The sequence below is a fragment of the Mercenaria mercenaria genome, chromosome 9 (genome assembly GCF_021730395.1).
Source record: "Mercenaria mercenaria strain notata chromosome 9, MADL_Memer_1, whole genome shotgun sequence".
Lineage (NCBI taxonomy): Eukaryota > Metazoa > Mollusca > Bivalvia > Venerida > Veneridae > Mercenaria > Mercenaria mercenaria.
Genome location: NC_069369.1, coordinates 83,009,952 through 83,030,647, shown reverse-complemented (window position 1 = coordinate 83,030,647; position 20,696 = coordinate 83,009,952). Strand labels below are relative to the sequence as shown.

General features: G+C 36.4%; 1 protein-coding gene across 6 annotated transcripts in view; it reads right to left on the bottom strand.

The window, feature by feature from the left end:
• LOC123546334 (1-phosphatidylinositol 4,5-bisphosphate phosphodiesterase epsilon-1-like) overlaps positions 1 to 20,696 on the bottom strand; it is a 250,351-nt gene that overhangs the window by 58,814 nt on the left and 170,841 nt on the right. For all 6 annotated transcript variants that reach the window (XM_053551894.1, XM_053551895.1, XM_053551898.1 and 3 more), the window contains 5 exons: positions 19,974 to 20,164; positions 16,133 to 16,834; positions 13,512 to 13,758; positions 11,474 to 11,631; positions 5,481 to 7,064 (listed from right to left, as the gene is read on the bottom strand). In XM_053551894.1, the coding sequence (XP_053407869.1) occupies positions 5,481 to 7,064; positions 11,474 to 11,631; positions 13,512 to 13,758; positions 16,133 to 16,834; positions 19,974 to 20,164 (2,882 nt within the window). The remainder of the gene's footprint in view (positions 1 to 5,480; positions 7,065 to 11,473; positions 11,632 to 13,511; positions 13,759 to 16,132; positions 16,835 to 19,973; positions 20,165 to 20,696) is intronic.

Below are 20,696 nucleotides of genomic sequence, written 5' to 3'. Positions count from 1 at the left end.
TTCCATCGTGCACCAGTCACATTGTCTCAATATTTCATATCGCAGAGATACTCCATTTATTTTATGCTTTCGTCAACGTTACATAGTCTAACAGAAAAAACTTGCGTGAACTTCCCTAATGAACATCCCGTCTAGAGGTCACAGCAGTGTGCTCATGTTTGGCGAAATGTAAACAAACAATAACAGAATGCAAAATATTCATAGTTTTACAATAAAACTCGAAATGATGAATGAAATTTATCTTAGTTATGATTTTGAATAAGAAGTCATTCTTCGATATACATCTGTACTGTTTATTTAATTCACATTGCACATCTATGCTCTGTAGTACCACATTCGTAACAGATCGCATTTGTAACAGGTGTTACAAATGAGATCGCATATGTAACAGGTGTTACAAATGAGATCGCATATGTAACAGAAATCAAGCACATTTGTAACAATTTGTGAGACAAATGTGATCGATGCCAATTTTTGATGTGACATCTGATCACATTTGTCACATGTCATTTTCAATCGAAAAAAATGAACAAAAAAGTGCATTTTTACATCAGAAACACATTTGTAACATGTTTTAGCTCACTTATACGAAGTGACAAAGTAAGCTTTTGTGATCATTCTTTGTACGTCGTTCGTCGTCCGGCCGTCCGTCCGTTCACATTTTTCTTGTGAATACGATAGAGCCAACATTCATAATTTGATTTTGACAAAACTTGCACAGAAAGTGAATATATCTATGATATCTCGGTTCCTTTCCAATACCAGCCATATCACCTTATTCGTCTTGGAGTTATGGCCCCAGAGATGGCAATAATTACTGATTTTAGCCTTGTGAACGCGATAGAAACCACACTTTTTGTTTATTTTGACTAAACTTGCACACAACTTAAATACCTATAAGATTTCGGTTCCTTTCAAAAACAACCGTATTGCACCAATTGACTTGGAGTTACGGCCCCTGAATTGGCAAAAACTGCTGACTTTAGCATTGTGAACATGACATAGATCACATTTATTATTTGACTTTGACCAAACTTGCATTGAAATTATATATCATGAAGATTTTGTTTTTTTTCCTCGAAGAGTAGCCACATCATGCTATTTGTCTTACAGTTATAGCCTCTTAAATGGCAAAAATCGCATATTTAATAACATGTATAGTGTAGTATTATTCATGGGAGCGATAGCGGGCCATGACGACCCTCTTGTTGACTACAGGGATATTACAGGTCAGGTAAACATGGTAATCTTGATATAAATTGCAATGGTCAAACTATTGAATCCAAATCTTCAGTTAAATATCTTGGTGCAACCATTGATCAAAGTTTGTCATTTGAGTCAGTGGCTAGGTCTGTTATTAAGAAATCCAATGCTCGGTTAAAATTCCTCTACCGTAAAAGTGAATTCCTCACTTTGCACACAAAAAAGCTCTTAGTTACATCACTTGTACAATGTCATTTCGACTATGCCTCTTCTACTTGGTTTAATAGTTTAACACAGGAATTAAAACACAAGTTACAGGTCACACAAAATAAACTTATACGTTTTGTGTTGAATTTAAATCCCATGTCACACATTGGAATTGAGCATTTTTCACGTCTTAACTGGTTACCAGTTTCAAGTAGAGTTAATCAAATAACTCTCTGTCATGTTTATAAAATAAATTCTAATATTGCTCCTTCATATTTAAGTGAACACTTTACCCCTATCAATACTGTTCATGATTACCCCACAAGGTTCAGAGCAAAGGCAAATGCCTCCCTTGATGGTACAGGTTTTTCAATGTCAGATAGTAAGAGATATGCTCTCCCAGTGGTCAAAGGTTTTGGGAAAAAAACATTTGCTTATAATGGTTGTTGTTTATGGAACAGTCTGCCACAAAATGTTAGGGATGCCACAACCATGTATTCATTTAAACGTAAGGTTAAGGAACATTTTTTAAGCTTAATATGACTTTTAGTTAGATTGCATTATAGATAGATTTTTGCATTGTGTTTTTTTACTAGTCAATCATTTTTTATACTAGTCAATCATTTTTAAGTATAGGATTTTTATACAAACTTATCTTCGGGTATTTTTCTGTGATTATTTTTTTACTGTGATAAATTATTCTTCCTATGTCATACAATACTATATCTTAAGGACCACAATGGAAATAAGAGTTTATTTTAACTCTTTTTTGTGTAATCCTTAACATATAATGTTGATTGGCATGGCTATATTAATTCATACATGTTTGTTTATTGTTTGATTGTATGTTTTAATTATAAGTCGCCATGTAAATTGTACATTTTATGTTGAAATAAATCTATCTATCTATCTAGGTTAATATCTTGGTACTGGTTTGTTATCTGGCAATTAAACTTGGCAAGAAAACCGTTTTCATGACATGTCTATTCATAGTAGCATGGTACTACATGTACATGTCATTTATAAATTTCCCATATCGGTTTGTAAGATTTCATTTTACTAAATGCATGAATATATGAATATGTATGATTAAAGGGGAAGATGCACACCACATGCAATTCCTGTTCAACTTTTATATTCGGCAATTCTCTGGTTGCATCGCTTCAACAACAAATAAAATGCACTGAATCAATATCAAGGTAGTCTCAGCTAACATAGAAAGTCTTGTAAAAGCTTGTTTCCGCAGAATACCGGTTATATATATATCTATGTATACTTTGTATACTTTTAAATAGTGACTAGCTTGACTATTCGAAGACTGCTCATGGCTATTGTTCCTATCCTGATGTCGTCGGGGTACGCGAGTTCGCTGCAAGGTTTTTCGTTTTCCTTTTGTTTATCTTTGTCCATTCGCATTGCTTTAAACATAAAAAAACTTACTGACGACAATGGATACATCAAATGAAAAATGTCCCATTTAAAACCCTGACGTGAACTTTATTGGATTATATTTGGTAAGAGAGTTTTCTTATGGGGCCTGGTGTCTGCATTCGTATGGAAACACTCTTATTTTGTATCTCTACAGGAGTGGCACGAGTAACTCCATCGGTGAAGGTGGTGCGGTGGATAGTTTTGCAGATTACGAAACCGGCGGAGCGGGTTGAATTCCCAGTCAGGGCCGGAATTTCCAGATAAATTCACGCAGTTAAGACTTTACGCGTATCGGTGCGTTTTACCAGACCCGTAAACGAACGTATGAGTGTAAACTCGTATATCAGCCAGGGTATAATTTCAGTTGAAATTAATGGGAAGAACTAACCATCGACTAGAGTGTCGAGGGACACACGTTCGGGACCGAGTGAAAACTACTCGCATCTGTTGCCATTTTCGCCTATCGGTGCGGTTTCAAGCTGGGAAGTTGTCTGTTACTAACATAAAGATACTGTCAAACTGATTTTAATATTATTGACATTTTTATCATCGTTATCATCATCATCATCATATTCATCATTATCATCTTGGACTGGTCCGTTGTAGGATCAATGGTACGATTAACTGCTTTAAACTGAATTACCTAAATCCTGTTGAAAACAGGCGCTCTGAATCCAACAAATAAACATAATTTCATCAAAACCATTCCACAGGGTGCCAAAATTTTAGACATTTGCAGTAACAGGTGCAATATGACCACTACAGATTGTCAATAAATGGTGGTTATTGGTACCAAAGTATTTGGAAATCTGACTAAAGCGAGTTATGATCCGAACACAAACGTATTCATTACAACAAAATAACAAAACAAATCTAAGTTCAAAGCTGTGACTTTGATCATAGATACAGCAACATGGATCATGATCGCAACAAACCTTCTATCCATGCAGATCATTTGTACCAAATAATTTGAAAATCTGACTAAGCATGGGCAAGTTATACCAAAGACAAGAGCCTATATATAACTGCACGAACGCAAAAACACCGCTATTTCACGGCGGGATTATAATAAAAGAAGGCCAATTACCTTACAAGCGGGCTCAGTGGGGTGAGGTTAATTAAAAACTAAGGTGTATTTTCTTAAAATCTCATAGACATTAGTTTGCAGCATGCGCAAGGTTGGGCCCTCTTAAGGCTAACGACTCCGTCCGTGACATATTGTATATAATTTTCCCCAGGACATAGAAACTTCCTGTTTGTCACCCATCTTGAAACAGCACTGGATAACGAAATATAGCTACAAATGTATGTCGCCACCGGGTTCGAACCAGTGACCTGAGTATGTGGGTCTCCATTTCAGCTAGTCGAGGTAACAGTAGAAGTAGCTGAAGTTGTAATCATATTATAGTGGTAGTGGCAGTGGATGCAGAAAGGCCCATTTTCTCATGATGCGGCTCAAATAATTTTATGACATTATTGACGTCTACGACGACGATGATGGTGCTTATGGCAGTCATTTAATAATGTTGCGATGACAACCAACTTATTGAACATTTGCAGTATAAAACATAACATGATACATATGTGCTTCTCATGTCAACCTCCCTGTTGGACAAACACATTCGTAACACATTTTACCTGTTACGAATGCGATCGCATACGTACGAAATCTGTTACAAATGCGATCTGTTACGAATGTGGTCCTACAATGCTCTCTATAAAGCATACTGACCCTACATATTTCCATAGAGGGTCAGTAACAAACCCAATAATTGATTTGTTTTATCAACCACTTAATTACTTCTCCCGGGCAAGAAGGAGAGCTCCCTCATTCATTGAATAGTCAACCTAAAAAATGAAACGTTAAATCATACTTAAAGAAGAAATATTTTCCTTTAATTCAACAAATTTCCGCCATTTTGAATTGCAATTCTCATGTAGGGTCACCCACTGACCCTCTATAGAAATACAGAGGGCAACCATGTGACACTACTCAACCAATGAAAGGGCTAGAATCTGGTGGGAGGTAAAACAATGGAAGATAAATTACCACTTGTTCAATATCCATAGTACACATTTACCGACCTGGGCGTTTTAGGTATGAAATGCGCGACTGAAATAGGTTAGTACATTTTCCCTTTCATGACCATGGTTCTTATAGAATACCTAGGGGTAGGGTATAACATGTACAGAGATATTTTCTTCCTGGTCTGGTGCCAGTGGGTTGAATAAAAGGCATGATTGCATTTAGATTATTTATACTTTGAAGAGTTAAATTTATGAATGAAATTACGACTGCTCAAATTACATAAATCAACGTAAAACGCGTTCTCATCCACCTGAGGTTCGTCAAAATCCGTAATTAGGGAATTACACTACCGACCTAAACTTCTGTGTTAGGGCAGGAGTAAAGTTACAAATGAAACATAAAATAAAGTATTATTTAATTATAAAATCGTGTTCATCACATTAAGTCAGCTTCGTTTTTTTATATTATGTAGCAAAATATTTTGTAACATGTTTTATCAGTTTTTTAAATCAGAACACGATGGATGATACTCTAATCAAACAGTTTAATAGTATTGTGCAATAGGGTCCATTTTAACGCGAGAACGTACACCATTTTTCACAAGACTTACCTCAAGATGAAGAGCTCCTAGGATCTTTTGACACCACACTTTATACTCCGGCCCAAGAACTGATAACTTTTTCAAAAAATCTCTCATTTCATGCACCACGAGTTGTGTCCCTTCGAGATCAGATTTACACACACTAATCCAAGTTTCAATCACTCTAAGCACACCCTGATGAGCTATGGGCATCTCATTTATTGGGCTTGTTATAGGGCTTATTCGTAATATATCAGGCCTGATTAGAGAGTTTTTAGAATCCGATACGTCGGCGTTCCTTTCGGCTAGTGTCGCCAAAACGTTATGGTGATCTTCGCTCATACTAGCAGGCGCCTTTGTAGTTATATTGTTGTTCAAGATGGAAGAATTGTTCGTATTATTGAGCGGTTGTAATAAATTGTTCCCGAAAGCCGGTGGCGGAAAGTCAAATGTATGCGGGCTTCCGCTAGCGCTAGAAAGCATGGGTGACTGAGGTGGGTCAAAATGAACTATAATGTTAGCTACACTGTCGTCGGGAGTGTCCGTCGTAGATTCCTCCGACGGCAAATAGAACACAGAATCGTGATGATTGACGTCAGTCATTGTGATAGCAACAGCTGACCCGGAATGTACAAGAGAGGATACTGCCTGCTCGGACCCACAACCCGATTTACTTAGTCTTTTACGTGAGCTATGCGCTGACAGCTGGCATAAGGAGCCGGTTGTGGCGTTCAGCCGGCCAGCGAGGTTTTCAGGTACTGAGCTTGAGCGCGAGAACACGGGGGAAATATCTAATGGCGTGTCCATCACAAACGTTGGCAAGTTGATCAGTTCTCTTTGGAATGCTATAATATCAACGTCATGCGTTGACGCTTGCTCTGTGTCTTTCTTTAGTAACAACGAGTCGTCTTGTGAACGTATGCTGGTTTGAGATTTTGACAGCAGCTTCTTGCTCTGCCATCGGAACAGTCTTGGCTTTGAATCTTTGAAAGACTCTGACTGAGTAGCACAAACTTGCCTATGTTCTGTAACGGGGCTTGGTCCCGGATGAATATTCATTTCTAACGGAGTCACTAGACTCTCTCCTATTGCACGTAAAGCTAAATTGGTCCCGTTCGCGTCATTACTACACGCATTTACGTGTTTCGTATACACGACAATAGTTTTACTCCTGTCCCTTTGTTCACTTGCGGCAGATGCTGACAATTTTTGTTGTTGCTTTGCATTTAGTCTTTGTTCAAAACACTTGGCACCTTCTGAATTACTCCGCGGTGGGCATTTCACCTCCGCGTTTATGTTTTCCTCCGTCGGTGGTTTCAATTTAGCGTCTTGTGAGCGCACATTTTTTCTCCGAATCATGTTTCCAAACATTTTATGAGCTAACAATCTCAGAGTTATTACTGGATGGACAATCAGAGGCAAGGTCATCAACAAAAACTCCCGAAACGACTTGTATCCAACATTATTTAAAGTCTGTACAGAACATGTTGGCGACACTGCCGGGGTTGTAAAATCGTGATGACCTTTAAATGTCCAACAAAAACTCTGAACTGAGCTGGATACGGACATTCTAGGTGAGACATTTCTGTCCTCAAGATCTTCACAAATGACCTCCTGAAAAAAGTAAAAGAGAGATATTAAAGGGAACAATCAAGGTTAAAGTCATCGGTCTATATTTCCTGTACTGACGTAGGTGATTAGGTTACCATAATCTCATTGCAGTTTTATTAAATGTAACGGAACTTGAAGAGAAAGGAATTACAGCTGAAACCTGCTATCTGGAATTTCAAGGGATCAAACGTTTTACTTCGAGATAACCAAAATTCGACTTAAAATGATATTTTATGCACGTGTTTTCGGGACGGGACTTGAAAATGTTTTGAGATAACCGGAATTTGAGAAAAGCGAGTTCGAGTTCAAGAAAACGTAAGACACACCACCATGTAATCAGGGTACTGCTGTGAAACGGATCGACCTATTTATCAAATGAAGTTTTCTGCTGTCACCAATACGGCTCTGCCGCTTATCAGAAAAAGAAACATATCTGTTAATGAGATTTCATGCACTTTCATTTTAAAGGTTAATGTAATGGTATCTTAAATTAACCAAGATATCTGGAATAAACAAGACATAAAAGTATGTTTAACCCTTATCATGCTGGAAACGACTGATTCTACCTTTGCGACCAGCGTAGCTCATGATCAGCCTGTACACCCGTGCAGTCTGATCATAATCTACACTGTTCGCCATTCAGTCAGTATTTTGGAATGCACACCAAATTGTCCAAATTGAAAGATGGACAAGTTCATCACAGAAATTTAGCAGGGCAGTGGTTAAGTGTAGGAAGAGTACAGCTGCCTCTTGGAACATCTGATACTACAAATCACCATTAATCCAGCCTGAAAACTGCTTTTTGTATCTTTCTACAGAAATTAAAATGAAACGGTTTTACTACCTGTAGAGTACCGCCAATATTTCCTGTTTGAGCGATAAACAATGATACCTAAACGTTAATTAAACAAGCAAAATGCCTTTTACAGCAGCATGGAGCACGTGCATTTGTGATGGCATAACACAGAATTACACGTGACGCCCAGTTTAAACCAATTATCAATTACCAAATGAATTTAATAACTTATCTGAGAGCTCGGGAATCATTGCGTTAAACATAACATATTTTACACAGAACCTAATCATGAAAAGATTATAGTGCAAAACAACGGAGGCTAAACTAAACTCCAAACGAACATGCTACGTGTCGGTTTAAGCTTGTTTGAAACTGCCTCAGACACTGTTTTCTTGTAACAATAAAAGGAAGGTTTATATTGTAACACAATTAGGAATACCCCTTCTGGAATACTCTTCAATCGTCTTGTTACTCGCTTGTCTGGAAGATTCCGGAGACAGTATTATCACGACTTTCCCATGATTGTAAGCTCGAAATATGTAATTTATTTACTGGCAATACACTGGGGAATTTCCATACAGACAAATCACCACACAATGTTGCCATTTTATCTCCGTAACTCAATAATACAAGACGTGTATCACATTTTCTGACCATTTTTTCCCCCAGAACTTCAATAATTCATTTGTTCGAATTCATCATTGTATGTATTTATGTATATATGTGCCCACCCTGTGCATACTAGTATAAAGAACGTGTATATATTTACACGTTACCCTATTTCTATGTGGAGTGCGTTCTTCGAATGTGGCTTTTCCTATTAAGACTTTTTCCCGCTTTTTTCCCACATCATCACTACCGGAAGTTGTGACAAAACCTCTTCCTTAGCGAGTTCGCAGAAAATGAGACAACATTATTTTTGAGCAATTACTCATGAAAAAAATTAGGGTAAGGTAATATACGCTAATGTAATTACTCCTTCCTATAAAGCTAACTGACCAATCACTGAAGTGACCCTGGTAATAAGTGTAGCTGGTTTTTCCCTTCGCATTTTGCTAGGCTATCACAACCCAGGGACCAGTCAACCCCTGATTGCAGAGTGCAGCTCTTCTACAAGGGTGAGATTAGTAGTCACGATAGTAGCCTTTATCGCTCATTAATGTTTTTTTTTATTGTGTAGCCGTCTATTATACAGAGATATTTTTGTATTTTTCGTTTAATTGGTGAAATGTGTTATTTTGTCCGCATCGATTTATTACATGGTGAAATATTAGAGAGAAAGAATTCTCACATGTCGTGTATCACCCTGGCTAGATCACAAACTAAGCTCATTAAACGTTCTCAGCAGTATGTCAAACAATACAGGAATAGATTATAGTTGAACCTTAAAGTTGGGCTTGAAATGTTTATGTCACGTGTCTGTCTCTGCGTGAAAAGAAAGCGCATATCAATGAATCACATATAACATACTAATAACCTCAGCATTAAAGTCTCCTTTCAGTAAAGAAATATTTATAACCATAGCATGGAAGCCACCTCATTTCAGTACAGACCTTTATTAACCTCGACATGAATGGCTCCTTTCTGTTCATAACCTCAAGAAGGAAGCCTCCTTTCAGTGTAATAACCTCAGCATGAAAGCCACCTGTCAGTATAGACTCATTTATAACCTCAACATGAAAGAATCCTTTCAGTACAGACTTACTTAAAACCTCATCATGTATGCCTCCTTTCAGCACAGACTTATTCAAAACATTCATAACTAGAACATGCTATATATTTATTCATAACCTCAACCTGAAAGCTTCATCCAAGTATAGATTTATTCATAACCTCAACATGAAAGCCTCCTTCCAGTATAGATTTATTCACAACCTCAACATGAAAGCCTCCTTCCAGTATAGATTTATTCATAACCTCAACATTAAAGCCTTCTCACAGTATGGATTTATTCATAACCTCAACATGAAAGCCTCCTTCCAGTACGGATTTATTCCGTCATAACCTCAATATGAAAGCCTCTTCCCAGTATAGATTTATTCATAACCTCAACACAAAAGCCTCCTCCCAGTATGGATTTATTTATAACCACAACACGAAAGCCTCCTCCCAGTATTGATTTATTCATAACCTCAACACGAAAGCCTCCTCCCAGTATAGATTTATTCATAATCTCAACACGAAAGTCTCCTCCCAGTATAGATTTATTCATAACCTCAACACGATAGTCTCCGACCAGTATGGATTTATTCATAACCTCAACACGAAAGCCTCCTTCCAGTATAGATTTATTAATAACCTCAACATGAAAGCCTCCTTTTAGTACGGAGACAAATGCACCGAGCCAACTCTATCCTGTCATATCACGAGTCCATCTCCATTATGCACATGTATATTATCGATCTTGAATGAAGATCGATTAAATTCATAGATAAAGTTTATTTCAAGGTAATGCACGGGAATGACAATCGGCAATTTCCGTTTGATTACGTAAACTCAGTGTATGATTTCGGGATTTTTCGGTCATAACAGAAAATTATCTTTCATAACAACCGGAGAATGCCGAGATCCTTTACGGAGAATACGTAAACGAACGGAAACTGGCGATTGTCACTACATGTCTAATACCTTAAACTGACCCGCTTCAAGGGAATACAGGATAGAGGCTGTAGTTCCGAGAACTTAATTTCCGACTTATGTTATATAGAGCTGTTTACGATCATATTGAGTGGTTGTACATGCTCGTTTAAAAGTTTGACTGGCAAAAAAAAAAATTCCCACTAAATACTATGAGTATTTGTATTCAGACGACGTTACCATTACTGCCTATATAGTAAGTAAGACCGGCCAGTCCGATAATCAAATTTCGTGCACAAAATCATGTTGTTCTATTTCTTTGGACGTAAATAGAATGTTGCCAGACATGAATGAGAAGTTGACAGATATGTATCGTACATCTGTTACTTGCTTTATAAAGCATTAAAAGGGAAAATATACAGTATTATCATTTGGTAATTAATGGCAATGTCACTTGTGTAGAACGTCTGAAACATGGTTAATTAGGTTACTTAACAACAGGACAATATGCTGTCTGGCCAGCTATTACTGGCTATTACTGGCTTATACCTAGGCCGATCCAATCGGTTATGCCTTTCCCTATGTATTTACCTCTTTAACACGAGTTACAAGTCCCTTAAACATAAAGCAGTTTCAATATGCTGATTCCGGTTCCACTTTTATATCAATCAGCTTTATAAATAACTTACGTCTATAACAGGAGTTATAAATCCCTGAGGCAGCTTCAGTACGCTGTTAATTCCACATTGCATATTATTATACGACCCATTGCCAGCAACTATGACGTACTCCCGTCTATAACATGTTATAAAATCCTGTAATGATGCAGCTTTATTGCGATGTTAATCATTCAACATTACACGAGTTCTATGTGCTATTTCTCGCTCCACATGAATACACGACCCAGTGCCGGCGACTTTATAATGAGCTTACCTCTATAACATATGTTATAAGTCCCTCAAGTGAGGCGGCTACTATGTGCAATACTCGTTCCCCATGACTATACGACCTAGTGCCAGCAACTTTATAACGAACTTACCTCTATAACATGTGTTATAAGTCCCTCAAGTGAGGCGGCTTCTATGTGCTGGTTCTCGTTCCACATGACTATACGGCCCAATGCCATGAGCTCAATAAAACTGTCTTCTGGACTGTTCACTTGCAGTATAGGGTTGTTTGACACGGCGTCTTGAAAAACTGGAAAAGATTAAAACATAACTGTTCTATCAATTTATTTTTAATAATGCTACCTTCTCCTCTTGCGTTTGAACACCGCTTCGCTTTTTATAAAGGCGACCAACGTTTTGCTGCAATTAGCGCCTAAGCAACTATTAAGTTAAGAAAAGCAGCACGTGTCACAATGGTCATTCGCGTTAAACTGGTTCCCGGCAAATTCTGGTAAAAACAAATAATAAAACCTTGTTTTTTTCATCATGCAATATTTTCAAACTTTGTTCTTGACAAATGAAACAAAAATACCGGTACATGAAATGTAATGAGGGGAAAGGCTATAGCTCCGTGTCATCAATATTCTATTTTAAGTCTTACAGTGTACTTTTGTAGTATAAGCATTCATTTTTTCCCCGATATATATGAGGAGAAACAAAAGGGTTAATAACTGAGACCAGTCCTGGTTTAGAAATGATGCTAAAATAGAAAAAATGGAAAATCACAGGTCGATCAACAGGACTAAAATGAAAGTGTTGCAGGCTGGGTTTGATTGAACCTGTTCCTGACAATAACATTGCAAGTACAGAGTAACTTCTCCTCACATTACCTGCATCATATTTTTAGAAAAACAGTTATCTAGTAACAACAAACAGTCAGGAATCTTTGCAGTGGGAACGCTTTAGAGACACTGGTTAAAACAACTTTTATATATAAAACTTATTATTAAATATAACTGTGTTTTAACGCTGGATCTTCAGTAAATGATTATCACATTAAACTATACTACTAATAACAAACAGCCATAAGAATAAACAATTTCAAAAAGTCAATTTCAAAAGACAGTCGGTATAAAATCACATTAGAATTAAAGCTTTCAACAATAGATATTTCTGAAGCTAGCTGTATGCTCGCTGTCTTCTTTTTTCACGTCATATTCAGTAGATTTTCACATCTCCATTAAAGATTGACGGAAGTCATGTGGAGCGTTCTGACGTTCAAGGAAAACTTTTTAACCATAATTCACTTTGAACCATTTGTACCATTAGTTTTTAACGCAAATATTTTTATATCTCGGCGGAAATAACGGACTCTTTGTCCGCTCGCAGTAAGAAACATTTTACAAAGTACAATAACAACCCAGCATTACAAAAGCAATCTACTGAGAGATGAAAATAGTCCAATAAGTCTTAAAACATATTTGCGCGAGAATTACTTCTAATCTAAAGGAAACCAGAGCAATTAATTGATCAACAATACATCAAAAACTCTCTGCAGAGCTGTCGTCTGGCACGATATACGTACTGGTAACTGCGTAGCAGCGCAAAGTAAATATGGTACGCTAAGAACTAATATTTGCTTTCAATGTGATCAATACCATTGACCAGTAATTGGATTTTCTATGCATTCGTCTGCTAAATGGTTAACGTTCAGCAAATTTTCTTTTTGCTATTAACAAGAGGTAGACAACAGGCGCCGCATTATTCGCTGTATTGGTAAAAATTAGTCAAAATTATATTAATGTAACGATTTCTGGCTCATCTTTTAAAATGTATTTTCTGCTGAAATAAGCAGTAAAATGAGCAGAAGAATTATTAGCAATATAAAAGTAATGCATAAAATTTACGCTTTAATAGGCAAAATCCCTCGTGGTTTGCTCAGGAAGAAATGCATAAACATACCAATATGGAGATCATAGGTTCGATCTCCCTTCAAGGAGAAAACTTGACGCAAGACAACGCGTATGGAATTATTCGTTCATATGGAGAACAAATTTATTGAAATTAGAAACACGTGTATAGCAAGTGTTGAAATAAGAAATGATAAACAAGTGTTTACATTTCCATGTCGGATCAGGCAAAAGAAATTTACAACACAGTTTGTTCTGATCAATGCAGATTTAGTAATACCTTTTGTATCAAAGAGATCGACCCGCCCGCCTAGCCTGTGGAGTTGTCCGAGGTACACCAATATCCTAGCTGCGTGATACTTCACGTACTTTGCGTATTTGGTACTATGATTCGTGTAGTACCACTCATCTGACGGAAGTAGAAGCTGCATCAGCATGTCGGCAATGTCGGCGTCGGTTAATACTTGATGATAGGATGGGTTGAGAGCAATAGATGATAGGCTTTGTAGAAGAAGGCACAATAGATGCTGCAAAATCAAATAATATACAAATAGTAGTTGCCTATTATATAAAGAGAAAACCTAAAAGCAAAGACAATGGTCTCACGCAAAGAAAAGCCATAACTTATTCACAAAACGGTGTACGTAACTCATGTTAGTCAATATTTTGCATCATTCAATACATCTACTTGGGTGTCCACATAGAAGAGGCCGTTTCAGATAGTATGTGCTTGTGCTCAGGATTTGCCATTTTACCATAGGAGAGCGGAAGTTGAAAACGTTTTCAAGGTTGACGGAGCACAAAGTCAGCCTAATATAGCATAGTTACGATTGCGATGTAACTATATTTACCATAATTTAAAGGTATACTAGACCCAAATTTCATATCTGAAAACATGAACAAATAGTGCATATAGTGTATGTAGACATAAAGTTAACAAGTTTATGTGTATTAACAGTTTGAAATAGTACAGCTGTATACATGAATACATGAAGACAGTATAAATGTGTATTGCCACTAAAAAACTGGAAGTTTTTTTTAAACAATCGTCTGTTACTGCAAGGCATTTAAGTTATGAATGTAGCTCTATATATTCAAACAATTAATTAATATATTTAGTAAAGTTAAATATATTTGAAGAGGACTTTCTGCATTTGAAGTAAATACCTAAATATAAAATATTTTAGTTAAAGACAGCCATGGAATATCTTTAATGAAAAAGTCAAAAGGATCTTGAAGGTGTTTAAATAACCCCTGAAATATACATGTCGCAGTCGTCAAAGCAGAAGAACTACTTGTATGAATGGAAACTCTGCAAAAGTGAATATAAACAATTTACTTGTTAAATATAAATGTCAGATCTAAACATTATATAAATACTGCTTGTAACCACGACAGAAAAAAAAATATATTGCTTAATCATCGGAACTATTCTGTTCGATCTTTGGAAACTGCTGACAACATTTGGCAAACTTTCAGTATACTGAATATTTGAATACAGAATTAACTTCTTTACATTTTCATTAATCATAACCAAATATTGCTTTCCTTAAATGATAGAAAGAACTGAATTCAGACCCTAGAGAATATATTCCACATTTTCATCCTGATTAAATCAGAAGTAATCAATCATGACATGATATTCAGGCATTTGTCATTATGCAAGATAAGTGCTATATAATAAGTTATTACTATAAATAGTAACAAACAGTACATAACAGAATTACACGGGCAAAATAACTGCAAGCGGACACAACAACCAGAACAAGCAAAAACCGGTTATTTGATCGCCTATGATGTGTGACGTCATTTTTGACGTCATTTTACAACACGAAAATAGTTTGTATGAAGGAACTAAAACACAATTAATAAGAAAATTGTACGTAGGACACGAATGGGCCAACCTGTGTGAGGTTGGGGAACAGAAATGTGTGTTCTGTGGGTAAAGGCTCTTTGATTATGAAACAAGTATACTGAAGTTATGGACTGGAAAAGACATATGACCTATATATTGAGCTTTAAATCATTACAATTACATAGTCTCATTATGGTGAAAGCTTGTACTAAGTTATTAGAATGTCCTATGAATATAAAAGTAATAGACCAGGCAAGAAAACTGACATAAAGTCTTTGTCCTTTAACTGAGATCTTGACCTTTTACATCTTCATATTTTGAGAATCCATCCACGTGTACAAAACATAAAATTTATAGACGAAGTAAACATTTTTACCTCTAAGTGTGACATTCACTTTTGTGTAGAGGTCTAGATATTACACTCCACATATCGTCTAGTAATAGTAATTTAAATGTTTGTGCAAATTCTTTGACTTCTAGTGTAAAATTTACCTTTCAGCGAGCGGTATTGGTCTTAAACGTATCATATCTTCATGTTTTGGAAGACATTTGAATATCCTTGTTTTCGGACAAGCGGACAAGAAAAATGACTAAACGCCTTTGACCTTAAAGTTTGACATTAACCTAGTCTATAAGATACGGTTGTCTTAAGTAAACGTGGCACCTCGTCTTGTTACGGTGAAATGTTTTTTCAAGTTATCTGAATATCCATGTATTCATAAAAAGGTAGTACAGTGGACGAAAAAATAACCTTAAGTCTGCGAACTTGACTTCTGAGCTAGATGTCTAAATGTCACGCCCTGCACGTCATCATGGACAGTAATTTGTTATTTTAGAATCCTACGATGCGTAACAGAGTTGGACATGATTTTTTGCACACAAATCTTACACACGCACAAACGGACATGGGTAACACTTATGCTCGACCGGGCATTAAGTTTTATCATATTATACAAAGAATACAGCATCCTTTTTCCAAATACAGCTTAAACTTGTATAAGTATCCTGGCATTTGAATATACTTAACCAGGAAGTAAATTACTTACCGGGTCGTGATTCGGGTCCAGTGCTTCAACTAATGTCTTGGCATGGCCGTCGTTCACTAACTTATGTTGGACATTTTGTCCGTGACACATAACTGTTAATATCCGGGCACTAAATATTTGTAAACAATGATGAGTACACTGCCGCCATCTTGTACTGGGTGTGCACTTTTGACGAGTTCCAATAATTCGTTTATGCATGGTGATATTATTATGTAAAATACTGAGAATCTGACTGGGGTCACAGGAAGTGAGAATTTCAAGAGGTGTTCTATGCACCTGCGTGCAGTTTGATGTATTGCTCGATTTTGAATCTTCCCTGTCGTCTGTATGCCGTTCATGTAAGTCCCCCTTTGAGTGCACATCGTGACTCATCCGCCGTTCACGTTTAGTTAATGAAAAATGGCGATTGAGCGCAGTATTTTCATCTGTAGTATTATGGCTTCCCTTCCGCTTTGGACTGGATCCTCGATACAAATCGCTCGTAGAAACTTGTTCTGCGCTTTTAGTCAATGCACTAACCTCGTAATTTTTATAAACAACACAAATATCGATGATTCTATTTATAGTACATAGCGCTGTGAAATGGAGGCTCTGCTTGCCTTTCAGCAGCTCGAAGCCGATGATCAAAAGTTTGGAGAGGTCGTAAAAGCTGTTTAATCTGTCTTCCGGTTGTTTTGTTTCTTTGAGCAGTTCATATATAGTCTGTAAATAGATATATTTTCTTTATAGTTTATATCAACAGAACGTTTTTCTTACTTACATTGGTAACATTATATGGCGTGGCATAAATTTCGGTGCAAACTGTAGGTCAAAGTCGTTTTTATTTATATTTATCAGGTAATTCAGGTTATTTAAGCCTGTTATTTCGATTTCTTGGGTAAAGCATAATGAAGTCGTAAAAATTTGTCTGCTTTACAATACTTTACTGTCTGTTACAGAAATTTGACAAAATCTTAGTAGTAACGTTAAACTGATCCTCATGTTTGAATCATTCGAATTATATAAATAATTTTTTGTCTGCTAAAGTAAATATACACATTTTAATGTATTTTTGTTATGTTCTACTTGTATAAAAATGTATGAAATTAACGTATGACATGCTTTTTGTGTTAATCTATGTATGGTACTAAAGTAAACGCATTTAAACGCAGTTTTCTTCAACTAAATGTATGACTGTCTTTTTTATCCAGGTTAACAGAAAGGAAAGGACAGATGTAAACAAAATATACTAAAATATGCTTTTAACTCAACTCGTATCGCGGCTACAACAAGGCGGCCACTGAATGTAAACAAATGAAATGCATATTACACATATCTGACATGTTTCCTTTACTACTGGGTGTAATATTTTGAACTGCAAATGCAAAAAAAAACAACAAAAATACATGCTTCCTCCAAGAGATCGAATTAAAGACCGCTTTACTTGTCATACGGAGGTTTCTGATTTCTCTGTTTGGCTTGCGCGATGTGACAGAACCCCGAAATTGTATCAATTATTTTGCAATATATTTTAAGCATGAAGACTATTGATTTAAACTTTCTACAATAACAATGCGTAATTAGGTCTTTCGTGGTACAAAACCAGACAAATCTGACAGATATTGAGTTGCACTTGAATCCAAAACAGATATTTCAGTATTTCGTTCAACAGCCTGCCTGTATGACTTTTCACAGTAAATGATATACGAGGAAGAAAAACGACTTTGACTTACGGTTTGCACTAAAATCAAATCGCATAAAATAAATCAATTTCGTATCATATTCCTCTGGAATAGATATTAAATATTTATAGTTTATAAATGAGATCAATTCTGCCTGTTTGTATGTTGTCCCAGGAGAACGGAGAAGTTGAATTTTGCACGATTTTCAAAGGCATTAAATTCTGCGCAGTTATCAACCTGTGGCATATGAGATTCGTATCATGTTAGCAATTACATAACTTAAAATGAGTTTAGAGAGAAGATGAGGTTGAATTGGGTTTTACGGTGCGACAACAGAGTACTCGCGCCAAACAGGAATAAACTATTTGGTGTTTTTTTCACATTTACATCAAAATATGGCATGGAATAAAAACGTTTAAACCTGCTGAAATCACAGAAATACAGCAAAAAAACAACAACAACAAAAAAACAACAACAAACAACAAACAAACAAAAAACAAAAACAAGTATTCAGACCCAACAAGTAGCCACTTACGACATGCGAAGGTATGTCAGAAGTTCATATTCATTTTACACACTGGTTGTCCCCGAATCACACGAAACGTTTAAAATTAAGGTAATGTAACAACCCATAACCTACTTAACCCTTTATACTGATAGTAAACTGAACTGTATGTTATAAGCTTCAAAAACGTCCACAGGTAGGCAAATACTATGATCTTGTACTACATCTAATACTTTCGAGAACAAGTGACCGAGTATTGCAGTGGCAATACAGAATTCCCCTACCAGTGAAAAAACAATTTTACTTGACCTTCAATAGTGACCTTGACCTTTGACCGACAATCATGAGTCATGTGCGCGACATATAGTCTAATCATGGGAAACATTTCTGTATAGTACTAAAATCCTTCCACGCAATTAAAAGTAACGAAGCAGAAACAAATTTTTACTTGACCTTGACCTTTAACCGACAATCATAGATCATGTGTCGGCACATTGTCTCATCATGGGGAACGTTTGTGTGTAGCACTAAGATAATCCATCAATGCATATAAAAGTTATGGAGCAGAAACAATTTTACTTGACCTTTAAAAGTGCCCTTGACCTTTGACATACAAGCGTCAGTCATACACAAGCATAATCTACATATTGCCCTCTATACACATACCAAGTTTTATTAACCTAGCTTGAATACATTTTGTGTTATTGCAGGATCCAGATTTCCGGATGGGCAAACGGACGGACGTTCCTACATATGGATATTTATGTGGCTACTCTTTTGTTCTCTCTTTTGTTCTTTTAGCCACGTAAAAGAAAAAAAAAACACATAAAAGCTTACGGAATGACTGACATGATCAAAGAAAAAGTACAGTTACCTATTGTTCCTATAACCATCTATGTATGCAAATATAAGCTCGGACAGACGGAGGGCATTCCTATAGTCCCCTCAGGCATTTCACCGGCAGGAGACTAAAAAGCAGGTTGTTTTGACAGCGTTACCAGCTGCATTCAGTAAAATTATTTTTAACCGAAGAGCTATATAAACATTATTACTGAAAATGAAACATAAGTATACAGAACATCTGTTTACAGGACTACATGTGGTGAAACATATTTCCAGTTTGAATAGAAAAAAACCTTTGTTTTACATAATATGTTTAATACATAGAAATGGAAATGAAACATATACCTGAATGATGGTATTAAACAACTGGCCGATGGTATTTTACCTGAATTACAGTATTAAACGACTGACTGATGGCATTTTACCTGAATGATGGTATTAAACAACTGGTTGATATCATTATTACATACCTGAATGGTGGTATTAAACATCTGGCCGGTGGTATTTTACCCGAATAATGGTATTAAACAACTTGCCGAAGGCATTTTACCTGAATGATGGTATTAAACAACTGGCTGATGGCATTTTACCTGAATGATGGTATGAAAGAACTGGCTGATCGTATTTTATCCGAATAATAGTATTGAACAACTGGCTTTGAAAGTTGTAACATATCTGAGATGGTATTAAACAACTGGCTGATGGCATTTTTCTGAATGATGGTATTAAACAACTAGCTGATGACAATTTACCTGAATGATAGTATTAAACAACTAGCTGATGACAATGTAGATGAATAATGGTATTAAACAACTAGCTGATGATATTTTACCTGAATAATGGTATTAAACAACTGGCTGATGGCATTTTCTACAGCTGTTGACTCTGCGTGCTCCGTGAGTGCCAACACCGATTTCATGAAGTTACCAAGACCTTCAACCAGGGACGACACACATTCCGGGTTCCCTGCTAGCTTGATCAAAGCCTTCAGGGACTTCTCGGTGTCGTCAATTGAGGACCGGTCTGTATAAAATAAAATAAAAGAAATACGATGTTGACATAAACAGTTACAATCACCCTTACACTAATGGCCGAAGTTAACGTTTCGTAAAAGTGATGAAACGTATATTTCTGACGAATATATGCTCAAAGAACGGTTCAGATTGCATTATCAACAAAATTTGATGAATTCATTAAAATACTAAAGTACTGGTCTTTGAAGCTTAAGCCCAAAAAGTAAATTTCAGAAAGAAATATAAAAATGAGAGTTAAAAGGAAATATTTAGCAGAATGTCTTAGCAGTGACCCCTTACCCCGATATGTAACCCTGAGCTGCACATTGCAAATGAAGCCAGTTGAGTTATGCAACAGACAGGACTTTAAGTGACCCCAACAGCGCTACAGACAAAGTTTGATGAAGATCAGTCCAGCAGTTCATGGGAAGTAGTCGTGTAAACACTGTTCCATTTTTACCTCTAGCAGATCTTAAAAGGCACTGAGTGCCTTAATTTGAATAAATTTGAGAGAAAACCTTAAAATGATGCAAAGGTCCGTC